At 44.9% G+C, this 22,096-nt stretch overlaps 1 protein-coding gene across 17 annotated transcripts in view; it reads left to right on the top strand.

Annotated features, from left to right (window-relative positions):
* Window positions 1-22,096, top strand: part of CELF2 (CUGBP Elav-like family member 2) — a 565,824-nt gene that overhangs the window by 380,289 nt on the left and 163,439 nt on the right. For 16 of the 17 annotated variants that reach the window (XM_025264691.3, XM_025264694.3, XM_044928249.2 and 13 more), the window contains one exon: window positions 18,419-18,615. In XM_025264691.3, the coding sequence (XP_025120476.1) occupies window positions 18,419-18,615 (197 nt within the window). Of the gene's footprint in view, window positions 1-18,009; window positions 18,247-18,418; window positions 18,616-22,096 lie in introns of those variants that run through there. The other variant, XM_025264698.3, reaches the window with a different exon arrangement.

Below are 22,096 nucleotides of genomic sequence, written 5' to 3'. Positions count from 1 at the left end.
GGATCTTAGTAAGAGTCAAGGATGGTTGATACTTGTCCCATTGGCAAAACAATACACCTTTGGTATCTTGGGTCAGAATAACGTTGTGTCCTTTCTCATTTCTGAGATGCTTGGCTTCTTAAAATGGCCATCTTTATTCAAATTAAGGGCCCATTTAGAGTAGTTTTAATAATGTATGGTTTCATACATAAGTGATTCCATAATTTATTTCACCATTATTCTCTGTCAGGGTTTTGAATGTTATTGTTAATTAAGAAGAGGAAAAAAGGCATTTTCTCCCTTCATCCAGTGAAGCCAGTTGCCCTCTTTGTTAGCAATTGTTGTCTTAAAAACAACCCCCTAAACAGCTCTAGTACCCTGTCAATAATGACCAGTTAGTGAATTAAAAACTGACTTAGTAAATCTCATCATTCTAGGTTCACAGGTGAACTGACCCCTACCTCGAACCCATTTATCTTGAGTTGACCCATTGACCAGAGGGAATCTTCTACTCATTTCCAGTCCCTCCCACCCACATCTAAATTATTAACCTGCATATTCAGGAGATGCCCTGAATCAGCTTCATCAGCTGGTACTGTTTGACTTTCCCACACAGCTGAACCCATAGATCTTGAGGTTTTAGAGCATGTAGGTGAAAATCCCCCTGAACAAGTCCTTTCTCTAAACAGATTACACATGAAGGTGAGCCCAATGGCCAGAGGAGGTGGGATTTCCAGATACAGTGTCTGAAATGAACACGGAGGCTTTGCACTTTCTGAGTGTAGCTTCGGGACACCTCTGGCATTCCTGTTATTCCTGGCTCTTTCCATGCCCTGTACTCACAGTCCTTGTGTGCAGAGGTGGAATGTTGCCAAGCTGTCCACTGACTTCATGATGCTTTGGGCTGCTGATGAAACCTCAGTGTGGAAGCCTCAAAAACAGGCTGATGTCAGATCATATGTAGAGTTGTAGGTACGTAGGTAGGACCTTTCCTCATCATCTTGGCTCCCCCCACCACCACCGTGTGAATATCCTCCATCCTAAGGTATTTATTCACTCAGGTGTATACTGTCTGGTCAGCTGATTTCCAAAACTGTGATTGCCTTTCTGCCATTCAATATATTCATAATATTATGGACTCACAAAACCTTATATAGTTCTATTTCCCAGGGAAAATGTGGTTTCCAGAATTGATACCATATGATTCAGGGAGGAGAGCTGACATTGTTTTCAGAGTTGTTTGGGTGGTGGTTTTTCATGTTTCTGTATCTTTTTGCACTTGATGTGTTTTGGGGTTTCAGTATCCATAGTGTTTCTGTTTTATTGTCAGTTTCACTAACATAAGAAACATATCTTTCCAAGTAATTGTGCTTTCCCTCAATCCATCTTCAAGAAACAAACCAACCAACAGATCGTGGTTTTTAAAGTGAGCAAGGAGCTGAAAGCAGGGTCCTAGGTATCACGCCTTCCGCGATGGTCACCTTTGTTGCCATGGCCCAGGTCCTAACTCTGTGCATGTTTCCAGCATAGTCACTGTGTCCATTGTCATATGAACATGAACCCTGTCCACCCACGTCCTAGAGGAACTTACTGTCCATTCTGCATTGTTGGAAAGGCTTCTTTCATGATTGTATTTTAATGACTCCATTGATACGGGAATTCCTCTTCAGTTTATTGGATTTGATTGCCGTTATGCCATTGTCTATTAAAAAAAAAATACAACCCTAGAATCTAAAAGATACTTGTAACACCTTTCCAATCATGGTCAGCTTCAGATCAGTTAAAGCTGAGCTGCCAAAATGTAGTCAAACCTGTTAACATTCAACAAGAAGAAGAAATCAAAACAAAAAGCTCTGTAGCGATTTGTTTTCGATTTTCTATTTTGAAGTCACTTTTAAAGCTGTGCCACACTCGAATTATCATCTCCTATTCATTTCCCGCATGTATAACCTCCTCCTCCTCAAGGAGTCTATTTAGCAAATATTGTCAATTCCAGGAAATTATGATTGTAATTTTGGTTGGCCCAGTTTAGAGCTGTCATTTTAAAATTGAAGAACTATTGTAATATGCCTTGCATTGTTGTTATTAAAGATAACAGTAATTATTTCAGCAATTAAAAAATACCTACAGTAATCATTGTTGTTGTTCAGTCACTCAGTCATGTCCGACTCTTTGCAACCCCATGGACTACAGCACACCAGGCTTCCCTGTCCTTCACCATTTCCCAGAGCTTGCTCAAAGTCATGTCCATTGCAGGTGACTTTTCAACTTCTCTGACTCCCCAGGACTTTGCAAGAGCGATGTGAAGTGTTGAAAAGTTTTAACAATGGAGAGAGTAAATGAGGAGCCCTAATCATGAACCCTAACAGGATGAGAATATTTTAACTGATGAGGAAAAGGCATGCTGTTTGTAATTTCTGTTTCCATGACCACAGATGTTTCTTCACCCAGTTCTTAGTAACATAGTATTGTGCTTGATTTACAACCAAAGCGTTTCAATCTCAAGTCCCAGGATCCACATTGAGTTATTAAATGTAAACCTCATGACTCTGCTTTGGCTTGTTACAGTATCCTATTGCTAGTGTCTTGGGCATTGCGTGCTCTTGAATGGTTTTTTCCTTTCATATCTTTCACATGGGTGGGATAGCAGGAAAAGAAACCAGGAGAATGAGCGTTCATTGTAATATTACAGACTTCTGCTGTTGTAGTTGATAGTTTTTGGCTCGTTTTGCATTATTGTGCCTTGAGGTAAGGATGCACTAATTCCTTGCAGTGGAGTGAGGTCGAGAGGCTTTCAGGCTCTGGAATCCTCTATCAGGTTTACCGTTCCTGCAGATTTCCGTTCTGTATGCCCAGGGGACAGTACCGTTCCTGCAGATTTCCGTTCTGTATGCCCAGGGGACAGTGTATGGCCACGAGCCATCGTGTGGGAACCCTGGCTCCGAGAACCAGCTTGGCTGCAGGAGAGCTGGAACATCTTAGTGTCTCGTGAGCTAAAGCCTTCACCAAAAGGAGGCCTGAGGCTGTTTCTTCTGGACCAGACCCTAATTGGAATCCCTGGTTCTTCACGTCCTCACGATCAGTCAGGGAAGAAGGCTCTTAGGGAAATCAGTGTCGCCTCTCTCCTCCAAACCAGAGCGTCTGGCTTGGGCCATTTGTGGCTCTGCCTTGCTGGACCTTGCAGAGATGGGAGAGGCGCCCACCCCTTACAGTGGGAGGCAGCCCTGGTGCATTTGGCACCAGCCATATGGAGTTACGAGAGAACTTTCCAAAGAAAAAAAAGAAACCTTTTATGGGGAAGCAAGAACTTGTAGATTCTTCAAAAGCTGCACTGAAAGTTGCTACCTTAGCACCATGGTCCAGTAAAAGCCTTGAGCTTGGGTTTGACCCCATTAACTTTCCTCCTGAAGAGTGGAGCCGGGGGAGGGAGAGGAGTTTTGAGTGCTTAAGGAGTGTGCTATGTGTTGAAGGTTTCTTCCCCAAAATTCATGCATTGAAACCTGTGGCCCAGGATGATGATATTAAAAAGTAGGTGTGGCCTTTGGGGGTAATGAGATCCTGAGGGTGGATCCCCAATGATGAGACTAGTGCCCTTATAGGAGAGACCCCCAGGGAGCTCCCTGGCCCCTTTCTCCAGGTAGGGACACTGGGAGAAGTTGGCCATCTAGGAACTAGAAAGCCGGCTCTCAGACTCCGAATCTGTCAGTACTTTGGTCTTGGACTTCCAGAGCCGTGAAAAATAAGCATCTCTTATTTTATAAACCATTCAGTTTGTGGTATTTTTGTTATAGTAATCCAGACAATACTTTCGCCACATGATATGAAGAGCCGACTCATTGCAAAAGACCCTGATGCTGGGAAAGATTGAAGGCAGGAGGAGAAAGGGACGACAGAGGATGAGATGGTTGGATGGCATCACTGGCTCAACAGACATGAATTTGAGCAAACTCTAGGAGACAGTGAAGGACAGGGAAGCCTGACATCCTGCAGTCCATGGGGTCGTGAAGAGTTGGACACAACTTTTCAACTGAACAACAGCAACAATCCAAAGACAGGGTGTATAGAAGAGGATTTGAGCGGCCAGCTGTTCCTCGTGCAGAGGTGTAGCAGAAAGAATTGCCTTGCCCCAGAAAAGCATGGTTATGTAGTCAGCTGCAAAAAGGACCAAAGTTTGGACAGAAAAGAGCATCGTGACACTTTATTCAAGACCTTAGGGGTGCAGGGCGTGGGAGAAGACCTTGGGTATTCGGTTGTACGAGCTACTAAATAGTGAGAAATGTGAAGGCAGAGACTGTCTTACTCATCACTGTATACTGAGCACAGCGCCTGGCCCTCACTAAATAGTGGCTAAATAAGTGAAGAGAAGGTATGGTGGAAGGAGTGAAATAATACTGGGTACTGTGGCAGGGATCATTCAGAGAGTGTGAACTGTAGAGAAGAGTGTATAGTGCAGGTCTTCCTCATGTCTTCCTGTAAAGACTTTGATTTGCAAAATTGTCAACCTTTTAACTTTTCAAGGTCTTTAAGGATGTCCATGAAGAAGACATAAAACTTTTGTTCCGTTCTTAAATCATCTTTTGCAAATAAAAGGAAATGTGTTTTTCTTTCCATTTCTTTTCATGGTAGTGGTTGTTCAGTCACTAAGTCATGTCCGACTCTTTGTGACCCCATGGACTGCAGCATGCCAGATTTCTCTGTCCTTCACTGTCTTCCAGACTTGGCTGAGATTCATGTCCATTGAGTTGGTGATGCCATTCAACCATCTCATCCTCTGTCCCCCCCTTTACCTCGTGTCCTCAATCTTTCCCAGCATCAGGGTCTTTTCCAATGTGTTGACTCTTCACATCAGGTGGCCAAAGTATTGAAGCTTCAGCATCAGTCCTTCCAGTGAATATTCAGGTTTGACTTCCTTTAGGAATGACTGGTTTGATCTCTTTGCAGTCCAAGAGACTCTCAGGAGTCTTCTCCAACATCACAGTACGAAAGCATCAATTCTTTGGCGCTCAGCCTTCTTTATGGTCCACTCTCAACTCTGTACATGACTACTGGGAAAACCATAGCTTTGACTATATGGACCTTTGTTGGCAAAGTCTCTGCTTTTTAATGCACTTTGTAGGCTTGTCATACCTTTCCTTCCAGGGAGCAAGCGTCTTTTAATTTCATGGCTGCAGTCATCATCTGCAGTTGATTTTGGAGCCCTAGAAAAGAAAATCTGTCACTGTTTCCCTATTTTACTACCTATGAAATAATGGGATCAGATGTCATGATCTTAGTTTTCTTCATGTTAAGTTTTAAGCCAGCTTTTTCACTCTCCTCTTTCACCCTCATTGAGAGGCTCTTTCGTTCCGGTTGGCTTTCTGCCATTAGAATCTCAACCTTAACTGTGCTGCTGTTTTCCATTTCACCGTATCCGCTTGTTTTCAGAATGCATCCAATTTACAGAAATCCACAGTTGCCCTTTTTTTTTTTTTTTAATCTGATATACTTCCTCGTAAAATTTCAGGTGGTACATGTTTGGCTGTAGACTAGTCAAGGATGGTTCTGAATCCTGAATTCTAGTAATCCAGTTACAGCTTTTCAGCAGCCTAGAGTCGGGGACGGGAGGCCTGCCTTCTGTCCGGTCACCATGAGGTTGGATGCAGCATTTATATCTCTGGACCCCATGTCTTTCGCAGTCAGACTTAGTGAGTTGAGCTGTTGGCTTCCAGAAACAAAAGGGATTGCTTTAACCATATTTTAAGAAGAAATTCTCTCCTCTGCTGGATGAAATAAGATATTTTTGAATGTCAGCTAAAGCATCATTGCAGGCTGTGACTGGTACCTCATTTTCCCCAAAAAGCAGTGCTTACTTTATCTTTTTTATTTTTGTTCAACTTGACCCACCAAACTTAAGCCACTCCAGAGAGGTCTCTCCCCACTCTCTCTTAAATGTAGATAGATCGATATTTAATTTTTAATATTCTTTCCCAGGTTTTCTGACAGGTTATACGTATGCTAATAGAAATAAGCTTATTATTTGAAGCGCTGAGCTGCTCGTCACCGAAGCTTCATTAACACCGTTATCACCGCCTGACATTTATCTTATAATTTTCTGGAGCTAACTGTTGTGTCTCCATGGAAACCCAAATTGCAATTGAAACAAGTGTGGTAATAAAGGCATCCGCCGAGATTGACAGGGAGCAGAGCCTGGTTACGTCTGTTGATGGTTCCTTCCTACAGCTCAAGATCGAGATTCTGCGCTCAGGGGCATTGAGAATTCACTCCTGCGTCCCGTGTCCACCCTGGCTATGAATAGATGGCAAGTTCTACTGTGATCTCCCTGGTTCTCGTGTTGGTAATTAGGTCGCTCATTTTGACTGGCATCCTCCTGAGGTGTTACAAATAATGGATATAAAACTGACTGTGTTCCTCTTTGAAATCGAAGAGGAAATTCTTGCTGGATGCTTTTGTCTCTGAAATGTTGGCTGGGCCTTCTCTCAGCAACTTGCAGTACCCAAATGGGTCGCTTTCTGGGTAAGGGGAGCAACCACAGCCTTAGGTCATATGTTCCCTCTCAATACTGAAGAACCTGCGCTCTTTTCAGTTCACAACTTGCCATCAGTTTAGTTGGTGCCTCAAAGCAAGGAGTCATGGAACTGGAGTGGGTCCAGAGTGAATTAATCTGAAATTAATTTGATTCTGAAAGACTCCATCTGGCTGTGTTTGGGAAAGGCAGTTAGACAGATATATAAACAAATGATCATCTGTATTCATTGTGCCAGATGTAGTGTCAAAAAATGAAGAAATGGCTTTAAAAAAATCAACGATGGGGAATTTTGATATGATGATATTCAGCCTCATGGAATAACAGCTTTTATAATTTTGCACATAATCCTATTTCTATTCTTATTTGTTTAGGAGGTTAGAGCTGATGGTTTGTTTTTTTAAAGAAAAAGGCAAATTAAATGTCAAAGCCTATTTTAATTGGTGATTTAAGATGATAAATGGAATTTATGACAGGTGGAGAGAGAGAGAGAAGACCTATAGATTTCCAAATCAGAATGTGGTGTTCGGTATTGATTTCATCTTAGATGTGATTTAGAGTTTTAAAAGCTAGCAAAGTAGAATGTCATTTGGACTTTGTCTTTTGAAATGGAGTTTTGCAGCATGACATGCCAACATGTTTGTCTCATAGGGAGCCGTACGCAAAGAGCTGACATACGTACAATTCTGGAGGTCGTCTTCGAGTAATTACACAAACTTGGCAACGTTCTTTTTCCATTGTTTTAAGCAGACTATCAGAGAGGCAAGTATTTTGGATCGCTGTCTAGGAATTTAGTGCGATCCCTCTAAAACCTCTCATCGCCTTTTCTTATGTTGGGACAGAAAGATGCCAGAAAATTCATGGTTAGTCTCGTGAAGGGTGTCACAGTCCTCGCTCATATGGGCCCTCTTTTCCAATTCTCAAACTTCAAACATCATGTTTTGTGATTATCTTAAAGAGAAACAGTTAAAGTTGGCTGCTTGATTAGGGAACAAACAATTTACTTTGGAGAAACCACATCCCTCAAGGGAAACACCTCATCTTTGCTTCAGTCCCCACCCACGATTCTCTCACTTCTCCCAGCCAAAAAGGCAGGTAAAAAATTGAGCAGAAAATGTAAAGTTAAACCCCTTCCAGAGCCAAAGCGTCTCAGCAAAATAGGTTGCTGCATGTGACGACCGCAAATTAGGTGGTCCACAGATCTTGACTTCTGATGCTCACAGCCTTGTTAGAATGAGGAAGTAAAATCTCAACTTCCCAGAGCCCCCAGGGGAGGGAGTCAGTCTGATCAGCTGAGTTTGTAGTTGAGTTGAAAGCTTACCCTTGAGGGCAGTAGTTCTCTTTGTTGTCTTATTTGTGAAGGAATTCTTCTTAACAATAAATTATATATTTTCTTGCATTCTTAAAGAAAATTTATTGAGCATAAGGTGACCCTTTAGATGAGACAAGGATAGTCATTATGCAGATTAATTATTCTGCTGGGCAGCTGTCCTTGGGAACTCCTGAAGAATGTAAGTCAGCCCAGCTATCTACCAACATAAAACAGGAAATCTTTGAGGAATGGATTGGGAAGCTCCCCAGAGAGCTTAAGGGGCACAGGCATCAGGCTGGAAACCTTGTGAAATATGTTTTTGACTGCTCTGATGTTCTTTGTTTAAAAAAAAAAAATAAACTCTTACTTTTCTTTTTGTGCCACACAACTTGTGGGCTCTTAGTTTTCCCGGCTAGGGCTCGAACCCAAGCATTGGAAGCATGAAGTCTGCCAGGGAAGTCCTGATGTCCTGGGGTTGGTTGGTTTGTGTTTTTTTGGTATTCTGTTTTTGACATTTCACAATCATGTGAGTTGAAGGCGTTATCAGAAAAAAAGAAATACATCTGAACCTCATAAATGGCAAATGCACAGAAATACACAAATGGATTCTGATCTAAACTACAGTCATTAGTATGACGTAATTAGTTCTTATTAACCATCAGCTTCTGATTTTCCAGATCAGTGGAAGGAAAAGCAGCATTGCTGATCTCCCTGTTGATCCTCCAGCCTCTACTGCTGGCTGCATCCCTAAGGCAGGCATTCAGGACTTAAGTTGTATTCCTTGATCACACATCATTTATGACCAAGGAAGGTAGTCCAGAAGCAGATTGAGGAAAGAGCAGCCAGAGATTAAATTTTGCCATTGATAAATGGTGAAATGAATAATGAATGGAGATGATCAATATTTAACGGAAGGACAGATAGAGTTCTGAGTGCCAGGCAAACTCAAAGGTCAGTGAAATCTTTGTGCCTTAGTCCAGAGTCGGAGAGCTCCCTTGAACGGTTTTGAAATTATTTTATTATCAGGGTGGTCAGAATTAGGTCAGTGGCTGCGCCAGAACAAGTGCACCTAGCGGGCATTTCGAGGAAAACAGGCCTGACTCGTAACTCATCGGTAATACATGTAGTGACCCCCAGATTCAGGACAGCAGTTCCAGATGGGGCACCGTGGTTCTCTATGATGGTGGTGATGAATTGTGTAGTGTGTGACTTAACGCCGACAACTTGTAAGACTTCTCGCTGTGTTGGATCTGTTCATTCAAAAGATACCCGTTGTACTGAAACTGAATGCAGGGCTCTGTGCTGGCCTTCTCTGAGCACTTTTATTTAGAGCTGCTGTCTGGCACCCAGCCCCTCTCCATCTCCCTTTCCTGCTTTATCATTTCTCCATTGAAATGCTTGCTTAGAAGATTTACTTAGTTAGCTTGTTTTACGCCCTGTTCTAGACTAGAAGCTCCATAAAGGCAGTTGTACCTGATCTGATTCACTGTTTTATCCCTTGCACATTGAATAAGGCCTGAATAGCAGGTCACTTCAGGGTTGTATATTGAGGGAATGATTAAGACATCCGTGTCATTGGCAGTCCCACAGTCTCACCATGTGCCTGACTTGGGGCTCATTGATGGTTTCCGTAGGTTGGACAGTCAGAGAATGGGCAGGCTTGGGCTGGCGGTCACCCTGTGTCACATGCATGATCGAAGACATTATTCCTGGTCTCAGATTTGGGGTGGGGCAGGGGGCAGATTGAGGCAGTAAGAAAACAGGGAAGTTGAATGTGAAACCCAGCTGGACAAAAGGAAGACGGGAAGAGGTTATTTGTAGAGGCGCTGAGCTCGAGGTAGTGCCGGCCCTTCTGCTGACTGTCTCTAGAGACGGTCAGGTGGGAGGGTTGAATGGACGAGCCCAGGGGGCGTGATAGTGAGTGACAGGCCGGCTGGAGGGGTGACCCCAGAGGAGCTAGGCCAGAGTGAAGAGTGGCGCTGGAAGGGCCTCATGGACAGAACCGGCTCCCAGTTCCTTGGAGCAGAGGTGGGACCCTGTGCCGTCCCCGCCCTGGTGTGGGTCAGCAGAGCAGGTGATGGCCATCCAGTTGTGGGTCCGTGTGACACTGTCTCTAGGCTCCGGTCCCTCGTCTCAGATGCAGGGGGAGGGGAGGGGGGACCCTGAGCCACGTTCTCTCCAGGCCCAGCTTCCTTGCTGCAGTGGTTTTCTTTCCGTCTCATTGCCAACTCAAGGAACAGTACAGGTTGTCACCCTGTGGCTCTCATTATTGAAGACTCCCCTGGCAAACTGGACCACGAGGATGGAATGTGGTCACAATGCTGAATGCCAGGCCCCATGGCCAGATGAGTCCCTGTGGCTGGCTGACCATGAACCCTTACGTACCCTCTCCTCTGGGCCTCAGGCTCTGTGGTTTGGTTCTGTATTATACATATGGCTGGTTCTTCTCAGTGGCTACTGCTGGCTTAAAGGCATAAGTTACACGTTTCCATTCTCTCTTCTTTAGATCCAGCACCATTCCTGACCTGCACGGCACCTGTGTATGTCAACACCTATGTAATAAAAGGAAAGAAAAGGGCCTTGTGTGTGAATAACTCTCAGGGGAGGGGAAGGGGGCAACATCCCACCAAGGTGAACCCTCCACTTCTACCATCAGTATTTCTTCAGTGGACGGAGGGTGTTGTAAACCTGACCTGATTGCATTCTTTCTCTCACACAAGTCAGTCGAGGCGAAATATTGTAGCCAGTGGTGGAAGCAGGAGTTATTTGCCTTGGAAAGCACAGTCACTGAATCCCAGCTACAGGTACCAGGCACCAGGTCTGTTCTGTGTGGTCACCATGTTTTCATCATTTGCTGCCAGAATGTGAATATGGGAGACATTTTAGGTAAAAATCAGTGTTCACTTTGGGAAGTTCAGACCATTGTTGAGTTATCCCCCACCTCTTGTCTTCATTTCGTAATGATTCATGTTTCACTTAATTGATGTGGGGCCAAGCCAATGTCTTCTCCATCATCCAGAAGGGCCACTTGCAAATAGTTGCCCATGTCCACAGGTGGCTTCGTCAGCATTTAGCCATGGGCGGGTGAATCAGCCTGGAAGGGTACCCAGAAGGGGTGTGCGGCCCAAGCCAGCACACCCCCTCCCTCACCTCTGTTGGCTTATCCAGAACATTGACCCCTGCCCCTGGAGGGGGAGGATTAATTAATGTGAGCTCCAGCAGCATTTGGAAAACGTGAAGCCCGATATAAATCTTCTGCGTGATGATTATTTCCCTGTTGCCATTTCTAAAGGTTCATCTACAAACTCTCCCTGTACAAATCCCTTCTGCTCTGCAGTCCACAGAACTCTTTCTGATAAATCCCTGAGGACAGTGAGCTCCCTGGGCCAGGGCTGTCCAGAGCTGATACCCAACTGCCTTCCCAGCGAGGGCGGTCATGTGTTCAGACTCCAGGGACCCCCTGGATGTCGCCACATTTGCTTCTTTGTGGGGCTTTTCCAGCTTTCTGCTTTTTACCAGCAGTCCAGTTGAGATAAGCTAGTAAGGTCTCCCTTTTCCTTGGTGAGTCCATATGCCCGTGTTGTGCAGTTTTCTGCCGGAATGGTTTCCCGCCAGTCAGGATTGCGCTTCATCCTGGTAATTGAATGTACAGCTTTTAGACCTGCTGAATCCACATACAATCCTGCACTGACTCCAGCCATCCAGTGGAACACCCGTCACAAGTGCGTGCTTTCCCTGTGAATGAAATCAGTGTCCTGTCCACTCTTAATAAATTGTTTCTTTTCAAATTTTGTCAAAGCCCAGGGGTGAACATTGTACATGTGGTTATACTTGTAGGAAACTTGGACTTTTCTTCAGAGGAGCACAAACTGATTTATTTACAATTTGGAGAAAGGCTTTGCCTTCTTCAACGATGCTGGGTATTATTTGATCCATTTGATTTTCTGTGAATTTGCCAGTCCTGTCTGCAGAAGTTTCACCTCCAAGACTGAGGGCCCCGTCCTGTTACTGGTGAGGCCACTGCGGGGCCCTCTTCTGTAATTGGTGGACAGGAAACTCACAAAGCTTCAGCTGCACATGAGAAATGATATCAGACCCTTCCAAGTAAATATGGGAGTGGCCATGGTTTCATCGTCCGATGCTGAGAAAACTGATACCCAGAGAGTTTTGTTAGGTCTGCCAGAATCTTCCAGCCATCCAGCATCTCCCTGAGTGAGATGCAGCTGTGTCGGTCCACTGGCAGAGGTGCTCTGTTGAAAGACAGTCACAGAAGATGGAGGTGTTCTTCATGGCAACCCTAAAGTGGTGTGTTTTCAAAGGGAGCTGCAGTTCGCAGAACTCGAGGCTGGATGACGGCTGATGCCTCTTCCTAAAGGGAGAGGTTAGGTTTAGAGCAGAGGGTCACGGGTGCAGGACCAGTCTCTGATGCGTTCCCCCGGAGAGTGGCATGAGAAAGACCTGATGATGTAGCCCGCGCACCATGCTGCCAGTCCATCAAGGAGAGAATTCTGCTCTTAAACAATAAGCCACAGCAAGAGGGACAGTGTAGAAGGCTGAGTCTCGCACTGTCCCGTTCCCCACCAGGAAGCCCCAGGCCCATTGCCAAGCGCTTCCTGCTTGTGCCTCACACAGCTCAGCCTTGGGCACTTTCCTCCAGTCACCACACAAAGCCTGTTTCTCCAAGGGCTATTACTTAAGTATGAGGATATTAAAAAGTGGTCCCTCGGCCCTTTAAAGGAGCAGCCTGTCCACTGACTGCAAGGATGGGGCAGCAGTTGGGATGCCAAGCAGACCTGGCACAAGTTGAGAGAAAGGATGCTCCGGGGGCGGCCCCGAGCCACCAGCCACTTGCAGAATCAGAGAAGCAAAGAGCCATATGGGGACCATGGCGTCTCTTTGTTTTACACGTAAGGAAACTGAGTGGTTACTCGATTACCTTGGGATCTCGCTGTTAAAGTTAATGCTGAGCCAAGACAAGAGCCCAGGCAGGCTGGCCGGTCCACTGCCGACTGACTTAACAACTTCTGGGTGACTCAAGCATTGGTATCGTATTCCTGGCCCCTCATTTCTCTTTACCCGAAACAACTTCCTGATGAAATGTTTTGGTGAATCTCAACTCTCTATTTGTCTTTAGAAAATAAACCACTCACATTTACATTTATTTAAGTTCATTAAAGTAGAATTTTGAAATTCGGTTTTTCAGTTGCAGTAACTTCAAGTGTGCAGTAGCCACATGTAACCCATGGTTACCATATTGGATTGTGTAGGCTCCATTCCCATCATGGCACACAGTTGGCCGCACTGATACAGGAAGTCCCAAGGAACAAAAAAAAGTAAGATGGATAAAAAACTATGGAGCAATAAAACTGTTAGTAACTGCGAAGGAGATTAGGCTTCCCAGGTGGCTCAGTGGTTAAGAATCTGCCTGCCAAGCAGGAGATGCACATTCCATCCCTGGGTCGGGAAGATCCCCTGGAGAAGAAAATGGCAACCCACTGCAGTATTTTTGCCTGGGAAATCCCATGGACAGAGGAGCTTGGTGGGCAACAGTCCATGGGGTCGCAAAAGAGCTGAACATGACAGTGACTAAGCAACAACAACCAAGGAGATTTGCTAATTTTATCCAAAGTTTTTCCAAGGCAAGGCATCTTCCTGTGTTGTTTTCAGGTTGGTATATTTTCTGACGGTGGCATTTTATTTCCTTTTTTCAACTTTTATAAAATTATTTATAGCCACTTGGGATTTCTCGTACCCGTTTTGTAAGTTTGTTATTCTTTCTTTTGTATAGATAAGGGAGATATAATACAGAAAGTTGCTGTCCAAGGAACAAGATAAAATAATAGAAGTTATCGTTTATTTTGTTTGCATTCTCCAAAAAGAAGCCTGCATTCCCTGGGCTTCATAAAAGCTTGCATCCTGGAGTTAATAACAATAATAAGAATGCATTGAATCAGTTATTATAATGTCTGTAATATTTTGCTACTTAGAGGAACCTCAGAAGATTTTGCATATCCTCTGTTGATCTAGTTCTCTCTACTCGAAAATAGAGTAGGGAAGTAGGTCAGTGCCAGCACTTAAAGCAGAGAGTAAGCACTATCATTTTTCCCCCCAACATCATCATATTTTCATCTTGGCTCTGAGATCAATATCACCAGTGCCTGCTGGCTTAGTGCCCTCCAACTTGTGGTCCAATTCCATGTGGCACCTGGCCTGGAGGAACCTTACGTGGCTCTTTGCCAAGAGCAAAAGTAGAATTGACACCCAGGATAGTATCGTAGTTTGTAGGTAGCAGAGATGTATGGGCTTGTGTCTCAGGCCTGCCAGCGGCCACTGAGTCCACAGGAAACATCACCCTCAAGAAACCCAGATCATAGACTATTAAGCAGTAACTGTTGGCCTTTGTTACTGTGTCCGGATTCTGTGTACTGTGTTCAGATTCTGCAGACACCTCTTCTTAGGAGTGTGACATTGGAAAAGTCACTTTACCTCTATGACTCTCAGTTGCTTCATTTCCAAATTGAGGATAATAATTTCATCTTTGTGTAGCTGTTGTGGTTCTCTTGTGTCCTGTACCTGGAAAAGTTGTTTGGCAAAGAGTAAGCTGTCAATAAATCTTTGAATTAGAAGCTGATTCCTGCCCTGTGCTGGGGGCCGAGGATCGCTAGGGAGGGTGGGAAGGGAGCTAGTCTAATTTCCTAAGTCTGAGATCAGATTGCAATAAATAGAAGGTGTTACTAAGAGTCTTAGTGAGATTTGGGGTATCTGTTCCCATAATTACCCTTCTTTGTAGATCGAATTGATTTCCCTGTGGCCTCTGGCAAGTACCGCGAAAGGTTTAACTGTCACACACATGATTTCTGGCTTCCTTAGAAGTATCAGCGCTTATAGCCCCATGAGGACAAGAGTCAGTAAGTCTTCTATAGAGATGAATATCAGACGGGAAGAAAGTTGAAAGTCCAAAGGAGGAGGAGCTCATGTGTTAGAACTAAGTTACCCAGGCTCCTGATAACATACCATCGGGATCCAGGGCATGGGATTCAGCAACACAGGGGTCATCAATGGGATAGGACCACTGATGCTTCGATCAGGAAGATGTGCCTTTGCTGTGAGTTTGTGTAACAGGTAGACATTGTTGGACTTAGTTAATGGATAGTCATGCTCTTAGCATTTGATGCAAACCTTTGAAACATTTGTTTGCAAAATGGCCAGGTAGTGGGAAGGATTCAGATATGGAGGAGAGGTGCTCATTCATGGGATCCTGTGGGAGTAGAAAGGGAGGCAGTCTCCGGAGTTGGAGACGCTTTGTATGATTATGGAGAAAGTATGGGTTGTAATATAGTCTTAATAGACTCTGAAGTTCCGTACTTTGCACCCTGATTCTCACACACCAAAAGAGGAAAGATGTGTGTATATGTGTGTTAGTGCTGCCTTTTATCTGGCAGCGTGATCCCAGGGAACCAATAGGTCTTGCTCTTGGCCTTGTCTTCTCATAGATTTTCCACAAGCTGTTCACTCACAGCCCAAAACAGACCTTATACAATACTTGGCCACATGATGGTTTAGAAATACTCTGTGCTTTGGAGCCCATTGGGCCTGTGTTCAAATTCTGCTTCTACAATGTATAAACTGGTAATCTTAGAAAAGGAAATTATTTCTTAGATATCTGCATCTAAAAAATTTCTCAAAGCAATGGTAAAAGGATTAGATAATACATGTAAAGCACCTAGCATGGTGTCTGGCCTAGAATCGCTCACTGAAAGATGCCTATTATTATTACTTAGGATATGAACTGTGTTTGAGTCCACACTAGGAAAAACTTTGGATTGAAAAGTAGACGTGCAGTGGTCACTCATTTCTAGTGCTTCACAAGTGCACAGAAAAGATTAACAGTGGGAACAGGTGACACCCAGTAGACACTTTGAACTTGGGGCCACATCCTGTAGTTAGCACATGGCTCAACAGAGGTGAAGTCTGTTGTTTCCATCTTACAGATGAAGAGTCTGAGGCCCAGAGCGGCACAGTTAGGAAATGATAGTGCCAGGATTCAAACCTTAAGTGCCAACCCCCACCGGCATCAGGACCCAAGAGGTCTAAAGGTATCCGTGAAGGATGACTGAGGGGCAGGGATTTTAAATACACACTCACCAACATAAAGACCAAAAGGTGAAGCATAAGCCCCTCTTCACGGTGTCTCTCCCTATGCGCCCCAGGGAGTGTGTATTTATTTATTTATTTTGGGAAAGTAGAAATGGGCCCTTGTTTGGAGACCCATGAAAGAACACTTGCTGTAGAATCCTAAGTTGAGGTATAAGGACCAGTGTGCTGCCACCTGGTCCGTCTGTTGTGTTAACTCTGTTCAGAGGAGATGCAGGAGCCCCATTTTCTGAACTTCCGTTCTCTGTTAGCTGGGACCTGTGGCAACACCTTCCTCTTTTCATTCTAGCTGATTGTCAACAGCGGTAACCACAGGCCCTTCCTGTCCCAGAAATAAGTCTTGCCACACTCTCAGCTCTCAACGAGCTGTGAGCGCTACATTCTGTTCTGCGTGGGGCTCTGCCACCTCCTCCTTGCCAGAGTCAGCCCTGTGGGGTTAAAAGTGTTTATTGAATTCCCGGAGGGCAATTTGAAAAGCAGTCGAGGTGCATGGGAAGAAGATAAACGCTCCAGCTCTAATATAAACAAGCGTTACATTACACCTAAATTGTTGAAGGAAGGTTTTGTGCTCAATATTGTATTCAGTAGAACATTTTTTTTTTATATATAACAATAAGGTTGATTAGAGAAAGCTCTGAAAGTGCTTTCAAGTTAGTCTGATTGTTTATCTCAAGGATTAAAGAAAAAAAAATAGAGTGGTAAATTGGGGGATAAGGAGAAATAGAAATTGAAGCCAGGACCTAGTTGAAGAGTATTTACCGTCGTTTTCCTCTCTGGATTAAACTGAATTCAGAATTTCTCCTTTCCGTAAGTTTTACTGCTGCTGTTTGTTAGCCATCAGTGTCTTTTTTTTTTCCCCCAAGGGCTCAGGACTAACCTAGTTTTGCAGCAAATTTAAGGTGCTCTGAGGGGTTTTGACTGAAATAAAGAAACCTACTTAAGATCTTTGAAAACCTTCTTACTGTTACCCTAGGCTACAGTGAAGAGAACATTTTCAGTGAAGCTTTAGTCCATGTGGCCATTTCTTGACCTTTCTGCCTCCTGGGCTAGAGGCTGGGGTTGGGGGGCAGTCATGAACATGGCTCTGTAGGTTCTGTGTGTGCTGAATTTAAGTGCATTTTATATGTTTTCACAGACTGAGGATTAGTACTGCAAATCAGTGCTGCTCAAGGCAGTCAGCCTTGTCACTTGGCAGAGTAGGTGGCTTTAGGGTGCATTGGGGGGGGCGGGGGATGAAAAGAGTATGTGGCTTTGCTTTATTATTTACTGCAGCTTAAACGGTGGAGGGATCCAAGCAAATATAAATGCCTTCATCATCCTTTTACGTGTTAGTGACTAGAATTGCAGGTTCTAAACAGGCATTCTCTCTTTCAAATGAGGGTTTTGGAAACCAGCATTAAGGAAGATTGATATGTAAAAGCTTATGGTCTTTGCTCTTTGTATCAGCCCCAGATATTTATTGAAGCTGGGAGAAGGAAAGGCAGACTTTACTCTTTTCTCTCCCAAACGTGTGGTTGTTTAGAACTCAAGTGCAACATCTGGATGTCAGATATACAGAGAGCAATTTATGGAGTGTGAAAGATTTGAAATATTCAGTGTCCTTTAGCGGGAACTCAACTTTCTGGGACTGCTTTTTTTTTTCCCCCTCCTATCACAAAGCAGGCAATTCTGAGATCGCCTTTGCCTCTCTGAATTAAAGCCTTTGTGCCCCGGTCCCATAAACAATGTGCTTTTTAAACGGGAGCCCTCCTCCCCGCCAGGGCCCTTTTCTCCAGCGTGGGCAGCCAATCGGGTGCACCCAGCCGCATTGCTGGAGCACTTTCTCTTCTGAGCAGCAACAACGTACTAATTTGATGCACACATGGATGCCTCGCGCGCTCTGCAAATTCATCACCAGCATCTTGCATTAGTCATCTGACGGACTGCCAAGTGTTTCATTTTCTTTTCATGTGACTTTATTATTACCACCTCTCCCCTGTCTTCCAAAAACCTTCCAAAAGGGGTGGAGGGCGGGGTGGTGGGAAAAGCAGCAGAAACCCAACCTTGCCTTTCTTTCCACATGAGAGCCAGTGTGAGACTGATAACGCTGCGGATGCGTTGATGGCAGCCTCGCGGAGCGAGACCTGCACTTAACTTGCAGCTGCCTCCCGAGCCGGGTTTCAAGATGTCCACGCCCCGGGTGACACCCGGTGGGGCGCTGCCCCGGGCTCGGGCGGCGGTGCCGAACAGCAGCCTGCAGTGAGAGCCCGCGCCGCGGCCGCCGAGGAGCAACCTAATGGTGCCTGTGCTTTGTTTTAGTTCATCACATTTCCACGACTCATTAGGCACTTTGCCCCGTGCTCCTCTTCCTCCTCCTTCCGCCTCCCCGCCCCCACCCCACCCCCGATTTTTTGTCTTCCTGTCCCTCACCCTGCAGCCCTAACTCTGGCTCCTGCTTCCCTTTTTGACAGTAACGGCACAGCCAACAAGATGAACGGCGCTTTGGATCACTCAGACCAACCAGACCCAGATGCCATTAAGATGTTTGTCGGACAGATCCCCCGGTCCTGGTCAGAAAAGGAGCTGAAAGAACTTTTTGAGCCTTACGGAGCCGTCTACCAGATCAACGTCCTCCGGGACCGGAGTCAGAACCCTCCCCAGAGTAAAGGTACAGACAGAAGGGCGCTCGCGCACGGGTTAGGGGCGTGCAGTCCAGGCCTGCGGGGGTTGGGGTGGGGGTCCTGGTTATTTACGGGAAGGGAGGAGGGTGAGAAAGACCCGCCCCGCTGCCCCTGTGCCCCGTGGCCAACGGGCTCCTCCCAGCGCCCCTGCCTGCCTCCCGGACAGGTGGACCAGCTGGCCTCAGATGCAGGGAGGGAGGAGCAGGGGGCGGCCGCGCCTCTCTCCAGGCGCGTGATTCCTCCCTGAGGTCACTTTCTAGGCAGCGCAGGCTCTTCTGGGCAGAGTGGCTGGCCTCCCAGAGGAATAGTGTTTCTTAGCCTTGCATTTCAGGAGCTCTTTCTACCCACCCCCCCCCCCCCCCACTTTTCTGTTACTGCCCATGTAATTACAATTGCATTTCACTTTTCCGTAGCCTGTGGGGATCTTGAAGTACCCTATAAACAGCAATAAGCACTGGCGTAAGGAATAAAGGGTACACTTCTAGGAGGGACATTAATTCTTGGGGTCTAGATGGAGATCATTAAATGAAGTGTGCCTTTGGGGAGAGGGAAGTAGCACCCTAGTGGCCTGAAATAGTTAGCGCACCTTCAGAAATGCTTGTGGTTTACGCCCTTAAGCAGTGGTAAGATTCACGTGTGCAATCTGGAGGCTGTCATTGCCTCCATTTTAAGATGAGGGTGATGGGGAGGGAGGCACCATTCTTAAATAGAGGCTGGAAACGTCTGTCCAGGTTGAAGCTTCTGGATATTGGAGTCACCCATTGTGAGCTCTGTGTAGAAATGAATTTACAGTATCTCCTCTGCTGCTGCCATCTGTTCTCTGTCCATGTTTTAACCTCACTTCGATAATTGTTTCTCTCTTTTGGATCTTTTGGTCTTCCTACCCAGGGCTCCTCCATCTCTTTGTGAGTATCACAGTTGCTGTTTCCCTGCACCTCGGTACTTCTGTCTAGCTTGTTATCTTTTTTCTCTGCTTCCTCTTATAAGAGGTCCTGTAAGCTCAATGTATGGCTTGTGCACACACTTTAGTTGAACACAGGAACGTCAGCCCATTCTCGTCTCTGAGCCTCTTCCTTACTGTCAAGGCAAAGGGCTACTAAGTCATTGTTGGAACTCTGACGTTCTGAGTCCGAGAAACGTTGGGCCATCTCTTGTTCCCTGTAGATGCTGAGGTCTGATAGGACTTTTGGGAAATGTTCGAGAAATTTTGAAACCCCTTGTTGTTGCTGTTCAGTCGTTCAGTCATGTCTGACTCTGTGACCCCATGGACTGCAGCATGCCAGGCTTCCCATTCATCACCATCTCTCAGAGCCTGTTCAAACTCATGTCCATTGAGTGGGTGATGCCATCCAACCATCTTGTCTTCTTTTGTCCCCTTCACCTCCTGCCTTCAATCTTTCCCAGCATCAGGGTCTTTTCCAGTGAGTCAGCTCTTTGCATCAGGTGGCCAAAGTAAAACCCCTAGATCATATCTATTTTATAAAGGTGAACAGGCATGCCTTCAGATTATGTTTATAGGACTCTCCTTTTCTATCTCAAAAACTGTCATGTAACACCAAGAGTGTTTTCAAAAGAATGTATAGAAGAATTTTGTCACCACATACTTGATTGTCCCATAATTTGAAAAATATAAATTAGGTATCTCAAAGTCAAGAGGGTTAAAAATATCACAAATAGGGCATATCCCTAATATTGATCATATTTCTAAACTCTTTACTGACATATTTCCCAAATGGAAAAGACTAGAATGTGTTTTAATATTTTTACAGTGTCCAAAGACAGTCTAATGCATGGGCTGAAGCTGAGGACTCAGCTAAGAAGGGCCCTCCCACCTTCTGGAATAGCCCCCACAGAAAACTAGGCTGTCGGCAGTAAACCAGTGCTTGGGAGTCAGTAACCACAGTTCATCCTTGACTAGGAAAACGTGCCTGCAAATTTCAGTTTATTCAGCATTTTTCGAAATGACTTCTGACACAATGATCAAAGCTTTATTGTTACAACACCTGGTTACGTGCCTTTTAGCTTTTGATCACACGTTTCCTACTTTAGCCAAGAAGACCTTTCTCTAAGTCAAGTAAGTGTCTGTGCCTGGCCTAGTTCTTATACTATTTGCTCTCTTTTCCTCCATGTTCCTCTGAGCAGTATCTTTACCAGGCTATATTTGTGACTTTATTATATTTTAACTTCATTCACTCAGTCTTATAACTGACTTCATTAAAATAGTTTGCATCAGCCCACAGTCTTGGAGAGAAAGGGAGACCTGGTAAGGGGACTTACTTTTTTTTCAGCCCATGCTGTGTACCAGGCTCTATGTTAGGAGCTTTGTATGTGTGTGTGTTAGTTACTCAGTCCTGTCTGACTCTTTGTGACCCCATGGACTATAGCCCACCAGGTTTCTCTGTCCATGGAGTTCTCCAGGCAAGAATAATGGAGGGTGTTGCCATTTCATTCTCCAAGAGCTTTGTATAGTTATCTCATTTAATTCTTACTGGAATCCTGAAAGCAGATGGTCCTAGTCACATTTTACAGATGAGAAAAATGAGCATCACAAAAACCTAAGAGATGTAGCCTAGTTTACCCAGCTAGTAAGCATCAGAGTAGAAATTTCAGCCCAGTTCATCTGTCTTCACGGGCCACTCCATCTTACTTCTCAATGAGATGAGGCTGCATCCAGCCTTCAAAGTGAAAGTGTGTTAGCCTCTCAGTCATATTCCTGACCCAGGGATCAAACCCACGTTTCCTGCTTTGCAGGCAGATTCTTTACTGCTTGAGCCACCAGGGAAGCCCTTGGTCTGCTTTATTTCAGGATTGGGTAAGAGGTCCTTTCTCTAAGGGTTCCCCAAGTGAAAGGCAGGAATTTTGCCCTTCAAGAACAGGGTTGATTTTGCTTCTGTCTTTGTCCTTAGTTTTTGTACTCCTGGATTGAGATTATACATCACTACAACTCATGGCATCATGGGATAGAAGTCACAGCTGAAATCATTCAGGTCTTACCTTTGCAAATATAGGTCAGTTTCCAGTACTGTGAACTCCAGGTCTCACATCAAATACTGCTTGAAGTACATGGGCTGTCAGCCAAAGCTTGGAAGGGTTTTTGTTATACAGACATCTCTGTTGTAACGGTGTTTGTTGTGATGGGATTTGAGCTGTATAATGACATTCCTCTTGGAGGATTACAGCCCTTAGCCGCTTACACATAGAGATCAACCATCGCCACTTTACATTATCTTTGTGTTCATAGGTAAAACAATGAGCCCACATTTACACTGGTTCTGACTCTATTAACATAGTAAAATTGTCCTGCTTTCCTGGGGCTGATGTCAGAGCCTCAGAAATTAGAAATTTGGAGGCTGTCTCTAAACATGGTTTAAATTATCGAAGGCTTTCAGGGTAACCTTGATGAATTGCATTACTGACATGAGTGGTTCCAAGGAAGGAGACAGAATCAGGCATTTACCTAATACAGGT

The sequence above is a fragment of the Bubalus bubalis genome, chromosome 14 (genome assembly GCF_019923935.1).
Source record: "Bubalus bubalis isolate 160015118507 breed Murrah chromosome 14, NDDB_SH_1, whole genome shotgun sequence".
Classification (NCBI taxonomy): Eukaryota; Metazoa; Chordata; class Mammalia; order Artiodactyla; family Bovidae; genus Bubalus; species Bubalus bubalis.
This window is presented reverse-complemented; position numbering and strand designations above follow the sequence as displayed.